This window comes from Phalaenopsis equestris, unplaced genomic scaffold (genome assembly GCF_001263595.1).
Source record: "Phalaenopsis equestris unplaced genomic scaffold, ASM126359v1 Scaffold199982, whole genome shotgun sequence".
Lineage (NCBI taxonomy): Eukaryota > Viridiplantae > Streptophyta > Magnoliopsida > Asparagales > Orchidaceae > Phalaenopsis > Phalaenopsis equestris.
Genome location: NW_018219826.1, coordinates 33,773 through 41,170, shown reverse-complemented (window position 1 = coordinate 41,170; position 7,398 = coordinate 33,773). Strand labels below are relative to the sequence as shown.

Genomic DNA, 7,398 nt, shown 5'->3' with positions numbered 1-7,398 from the left:
CAGACATTATCATATATATATATATATACACCACATAAATCTTATTTATTTTTATTACCAAATTTTGTATATTTACAGACCAAAAATCAAAAAAAAATTTGTATAATGCGCATTGCCATAGATCGATCCTCAGTCCCAAGAAGCAGGACATGCCAGCAAATGAGCTAAATATGATTTTTGAACATGTGCACGTTAACTTCTATTCCATTCACATGTAATACTATATATATATATGATGAAAATATTAAAGTGTTTTTGGATGACGTAATTGGGCTTGCCCGAAAATAAGAGGAAACTGATATACCATCAACAAATTTGCATTATCCGGCTTGAATCTTGAGGCATGACAGGAATCTCAAGGTAATCTTTTGAGCAAGAAACATTCAAACTTCAATTAAGAGTCATCCAAAGCTCCGATTACGTCAAACTTATAATCAAATAGATTAACTCGAAGAGTCAGACCCAATGATATCAAAATAGTCGAATCCGAGTCAAATCAAGCAAAATCAAGTCATTAAACAACTTTTGAAAGTTTTCAGACATATTTAGAAGGTCAAACGAATGTCAAATCTAGCAAGCCTACTGTTGAATCAAGCGTCTCAACAAGACTAATCCAACAAATCCAAAATTGCTCAATTCTAACATCTTTAAGGCACTAAAATGTCCATCAAACGCCTTCTGATTTAAAAAGGCTCTCCGGACCATCCAATTAAAATTGTTCATATTCCTGCATTAATTACATCCATACACTATAAATAGAGTCTCATTTATCTCATGAGAGGGATGAGATCTTGAAGCTTGAAGAAGAACTTGAAGGTTTAAGAACATGAAATCGACCTTCACTTCAGCTACCATCGACCGGCACCGACAATTGTCAATCACCACCAACCGTCGTTGATCACGGTCGGCCGCCGTTGCCACTGTCAAACACCATTGCCATCGCCGAATGCCGTCGATCGCCGTTGACTACTGTTGACTGCCGTCGACCACCGCTGACTGCCATCGATCATTGCCAACCGCCGTCAACTACCACTTGTCGGCCTCCACCGTTTTCCATCAGCCGCCGCCCACTTCTTACAATAAGTTTACTCGTGCACCGATGTTGTAACCCCGAAGAGTGTTCAACCTTTTCCCGCCTGTGGGAAGAGGGACCGTATATGTAATATCCAATTTATGGTGGATTTCCTCAATTGGGCTAGACCCCGTAATTTTTTCTTTTACAGTTTTCCATGTAAAAATTTCTGATGTTACTATTGATTTATCTCTCTTTTCTGAGTGTGTGTTGAATTTTCGTTCCACGCTAAGATGATAATTTGCTACTCAATTGCCACGAATTTTCTAGCATGCATCAATAATATTTTTGATATGATATTAATTATTTGAGTGCTATGCATGTAAATGTTAAAGTTCGAGTGTTAGAAATGTAAATACATAATAATTATGTGGTATACATGTTATATTTAAAAAAAAAATGCTAACAACATGAATCCCATGAGACCAAACATTCTTTAAGTAAGTTCAAGTGAAGCTTAAATAATAGCCACATGCCTAAAACAAAACAAAACAAACAAACAAATAATTAATTAAAATGAAATAGAACAAATATCTCATTCAAGATTGATGGCTTTCATCCCTATCTTAAGGATATGAACAAGCACCCCTTCCTATGTGTTATAAAGAATAGATTACTTCTCTAAGCATTTGAACTAATTCTTTTTTATTATTATTTTTTTCTAAGCATTTGAACTAATTCTTTTTTATTATTATTATTTTTATTATTATTATTATGTTATGTGACTCATTTGATGTGAATATTGGTGTAAATTTGGGTTTGCATATTAGGTTTGAGTCCGACTCAAAAATGACCTGACACTAATATAATCAAGTCGATCCAGAACTATTAATAAAATTCAAACACTATTAAATTATTTAAGATATTTATTACATTGTTGACTCCTTGTACCCCTAAAAGAAAAGGGACATTATACACACATACCACCCAATTCTTAAGTATCTACATATCTAGCACATAAACTTTACTTTTTTCACATTTATGCCACCCAAAACATTCCTACCACATTAAGATTCATGTATGCAAAAAATGAAATTTAGGTACTAGACATGTAAATACATAGGAATTGAGGGGTTATGTGTGTCATTCTTCCTTTTGTTTGGGGGAATTTGAGCTTTAACGGTGACTATGTTAGAGATAGAGAGCATGGCATGATTTGGAAGATAGATCATCACCTATGAGGAGAAAGAGATCTGTACCAACCAACCTCACAGCTGAACATAAGTCAAACAAATCAGATTTTACACCTCCAAAAAACACAAATCCTTGGCATAAATAAATTTTTTTTTTTAATATGCTGAGATACAACAAAATCCATGAAAAATACACCACTGTCCTTATTACTTATTGTGCCTCCACTTGATGCAGCTAAAAAGAACATATACACACAATGCCCATAACTCAACTCTGAGTTTTCCCATAAAGATTTGCATAAACAACCTTGGTCCTGTAAACAAGAACCAAACTCAATATAGCTGCAATAATGCAGAGACCAGACATTATCATGGAGGAAAGGAAGAAGCAGATAGCCCCATCACATTTATGAGGATGCTCTCCAGTCAGGAAATAGTGGCTCTGAGCTTGCTTTTCTGCTTCATAGTCGTATATATTGCTCGCGATGAGACCGGAGAATATGAGAGATCCGGCGGGGTTTGCGACCGTGAGGAAATTGTACAGAGCTCCAAAGTTCTTCAGACCGAAGAGCTCAGAGGCGGCGGCGGGTACGATGGCCCAGTGGCCTCCAAAGCCGAGTCCTATCAGAAGTGTTCCGATGTACATTGCGCCGGGCCAACCCATGGCGATGAAGAAGTGGCCGATGACCATGGCGGCTTGAGCTACCGCTAGAGCGACTGGCCTTGGATATGCATAATTGCTGGTCGAGAAGGGCGGGCGGATTAAAAAGATTTAAAAAAGAAACAGAAAAAACTACATATATACCACACAATTCTTATGCATTTACATATCTAACAGTCAAAGTTTGATATTTACACTTATAACATCTTAGTGTCATAAACTACTGGTGATAATGATATTTTTGATATGATGTCAAAGATTTGAGTAATTTACATGTTAAATATGTAAATACATAAGTATTATGTGGTATGTATGTAAATGCCCATTAAATAAATGAATTAAAAGTCAGAGATGAATGCGTGGACGTTTTGGTTGAAATAAATGAATTAAAAGTCAGAGATGAATGCGTGGAGGTTTTGGTAGAGTCAAAGAGTGGGAAAGAGGGAGGGAGGATCAAACATTCAAACAAAGTGTTATTTTTGGTAGCTTATGTCATTATTAGCCCTAACATGCGGATAAATGTTAAAAAAAAAAGTTGCAAGAAATCAATGATGAAAGAAAATTCAGGTAAAAATGTTGATTTCTGAAGAACAGATTTCCAAACTCATGCAAATCTTAATAAGAATGAACAAGAAATGAAAAACAATAATACAGATCGAACATAGTTAGGAGAAGACTCATGTTTAAGTATATTTGTGGTGACATGAATCATTGTTTTTGCGTTGCATGAAAATCCCACACACATATTTAAACAACTTATAGTAAGCATGAGACCAAATTTTTTACATGAAAAATCTAAGGAAAAACAACCGGGCTTAGCTCAGTTGAAAAAGTTCACCATGTTTGAAATTTACAGTGATTCACCTTTCTCTCATTGTTTTTGCGTTGCATGAAAATCCCACACACAGATTTAAATAACTTATAGCAAGCATAAGACCAATTTTTTTACATGAAAAATCTAAAGAAAAATAACGAGGCTTAGCTCAGTTGACAAAGTTCACCATGTTGATTGAAATTTACAGTGATTCGCCTTTCTTAGCTATCAAAGTAGGCATAATTAGAAGACAAACTTGTAAGGGTTGCATCTTAAACAATTTGAGATGTAAAAAATTAGCATCAAAATCTATGCTCAATTAAATGATATTTTCTTTTGGGGGAATAACAAGACAAATGGAGATAATGTAAGTTCAAAACTAGAAAACAAGAGTAAATAACAACATATCCATTTTATTTAAAATGTAAATTCTGGCATGGTTGGATGCACATAAACCATATATACTCATGAAAATGTCTTCATCTAACTTCAAAATTGGTTATATTCATATAATACTATGCCCAACATAACAGATTTACAAAAAAATAATGTCATTCATCATAAAAAAATTCATTTTTTTCACAAAAAAAAATTCCCCAAGCATTTAAAACTAGTGTCTTATCATTTGAACATAAACTTAAAAAACGACATAATAAACTAAAATTAACAGTAAGAATTGATGATGCACACTTATCATACCTCACAATCACCTCAGAAAAATATCCACCACCGACCCGGCCGAGAAAATTCCAAATACTCGTCATTGATACAAAAATATGAGTTTCATCATAATGCAAAGATTGGCTCATCTGCCCCAAATTATCAATTACTGTCAATCCTGAACCCGATCCTAACAGAAGTGAAATGAACAGAAGCCAAAAATCCGCCTTTATGAGAGCTTGACTCAATGTAAAGTTCTCCCCCCTCCGCGGCCCTTTCCTCCTTTTCACCCTCACTGCTCCATCCGCGGCCGCCTGAAATAGCTGCGCTTGCAAGTGCTGAATCCTCTTCCACCTCTCCATCGCCGGGAGCAAATCCATACCCTTTGGCTTCTCGTCCTCAACCTCACTTAGAATCACCTCATTCTGCTCTGCGAATTGGTCCGGTCGACTCGTCTCCCCTTTCTGAGCATCAGAAAGGAGCCGCTCTTGATCGGATGAAGCCGCAAGAGGGCCGCAGCTCAATATTAATGGAATTATGATAGGAATTGCTAGTAGAACAACCAATACAACAGTGAACAAAAAGATCACACTCTGGTGCAAATCAACAAGGTCTTCGAGGAGGAGGACGCCCATAAGGTAGGCAGCTAAGAGCAAGCAAACACTGTAAATAAACACGAAGCTGGTGTTATCTGACGGCCTCACTTGTTTGTGCCCGCCAACCGGTCTAACAATGAACATAAGAGCGATTACCACCATGGAAGGTCCTACGGCAACCATGAAGATGAGGGCGGCGTGATCGGGCGAGTGTATGGTCGTATATAACTGAGTCAATATTGCGCCACTCAGGCCGGCGAAGCCCTTAAGAATCCCTACTACTGGCCCCCGGCTCTTGGGAAAATTCTGCACGCAGGAAACTAGTGCGGCGGTGTTGAAGTATGTCTCCCCATTGCTACCTATAAATATAAGGAAGCACATCTGCATAATATGATGATTATCAGATCATTTATTACTGTAACTTATAGCAAAAATTAAGAAAACTTGAAGAGAAAGCAAAACAGCAGCGTGATACTGAAGTAAGGATGAATTACCCTGAATTAATATTTCATTAATTATCATTATTGTTAGGCTCATTTGGGCTGATTGGGGTTGGTTTTAAGAATCCTTATTTGTCGTTTTTGTTAATTACTGAATGTTGCTCCAGTTATTAGAATTTTTCTTATGAATTGAATTTGAATAACTTCTGTCCATGTTTTCTTCTATCTACCTTTTTTTCTCATCATCTAATCATTAATTGTTTCATGCAAATCAATTCCATTGCTTGACCGAAAACTCCAAATCTGTTCCAAACTGTTATCTTAACAAAAATGCTGACTTTAAAAATTGCTAAAAACAACACATTTATAGAGATTTCAAGTCCAACTCTTTCTTCCAAGACCTCAAGCAATGGAATATTTCAATATTACCCTCAAACTCTGATAGAAATGTTACTAAAATGTGAACCTTTGCACTTTACTGCAGAATCACAATAAATATCAGTACTGATTGGGATTTGGACTTTAATAGAAATCTAAGATAGCTTTTGTAAGCAAGAAAAAACTTAATCAATGAAAACAAAGGAAGAAGCCCAATCAATATAGCTTGAAACTCCAACAATGTTTAAATTAAAACATTAGAAGTAAATATATAAACCCAGAAGAGATTATTACAGTTCTAGCATTCTAATAATTAATATTAGAGCTTCAATTATGAAGCTTGTAACCACACAAAAAAGCTTCCAAAAATATGAATCAATACCAAATTACCAAAGGATCCAAAACAAATTAAAAATAAAACCAAAAGATCCATTGAAGGACAGCCCACATCGCACACCTTGGGGATTCAACTCAAGCAAGAATTAGTGAATCTTGCAGATCCAAAATTAGCATGCCTTAACAAGATTAAAACTTGAAAATTACTAACTCCTGCTAATCCCTATATACAAAACGAGATCATAAAAACACAGAACAAACACAAAAGAATCATATACAGAGAATCATCAAACAAGCCGAAATAATGAAAAAAAAGGTATCTTTTTAACGTTAAAGCAGAGATTTATTAATTAAACTCACCGCCCAAAGAGGAAGCGGGGGAGTCCGACCAGTGACGGTAAGCCAGACCAAGCCATATCCGATAAAATTCTGGAAAGAGCCGATAAGCAGCGCCATCCAGAGAGGGAGAATCTCACACAGAATTCCGGCGAGAAATCCCACGCTGTCGCCAATATCCTTCGCGACGCCCACTGCGGCGATCTGCCGCTGGTTATAACCCATCGAGTGCTTTATTACAGGCGACAGACTCCCGTAAACATAGCCGATCCCAGCACACGACTGCATCCACATTGCGCCAACGAACACCAGCCATCGGTTGTGGAAGAAGGACGACAGGTGTGCTTGGAATCCATCCATCCGGCAAAAAAAAAAATGATGGATTTAAAGAAGAAAGCGCCGATCTTTGAAACAAAAACCAGTAAAGATTGCTTTTTTTTCTCCTTATGCTTCTACAGAGTGCAATCTCATCGTCTTCTTCCCCGGCCTCACCAGCAATGGAGAGGGAAAAAACAAATTAAATAAGCGATCTGCGAAGTTGAGACTTGAAAAACTGTTCTTATGATGAAAGATTTTTATAACACTGGTTCGATTAGGGACAAAAATTTGAAAGGGACAAGAAAGCAGGGATTTTTATGGGGGGGTGATGATTGAAGACAGGTGTGGGAAGGGGCAGATAGATATTAGATGGATTGGTGCGGAGGGTGTTATCTTCCCAGGAGATATGGGAGTTAATAAAATCCCTAAATCGCCCCTAAATTTGCGGGCGATATTTGGGGGAAAGGGCAGATTTAGTAAAATGAACATCTGAGATCAGATTGGGCATCCTATTTCTTATTTGTTTTAACAGTGTTTTAACATAATACAGATCGATTTTAGGTTTATTTTTTAAATTAAGTCTGAGATTTTTTCATGTCTGTTACGTGGTGTTTTAAGATATTTTAAGATGGGGCATTTACATCATTACATGTA

The 7,398-nt window shown here is 36.6% G+C and overlaps 1 protein-coding gene across 1 annotated transcript; it reads right to left on the bottom strand.

The window, feature by feature from the left end:
• Positions 1-2,308: 2,308 nt before the first annotated feature.
• LOC110035796 (protein NUCLEAR FUSION DEFECTIVE 4-like) lies at positions 2,309-7,184 on the bottom strand. The gene is made up of 3 exons (XM_020740085.1): positions 6,451-7,184; positions 4,380-5,317; positions 2,309-2,945 (listed from the first exon to the last, which is right to left on the bottom strand). Exons 1-3 carry the CDS (start codon positions 6,784-6,786, stop codon positions 2,474-2,476), a joined length of 1,746 nt encoding a protein of 581 aa, XP_020595744.1. The 5' UTR covers positions 6,787-7,184; the 3' UTR covers positions 2,309-2,473.
• Between the last annotated feature and the right edge of the window lie 214 nt (positions 7,185-7,398).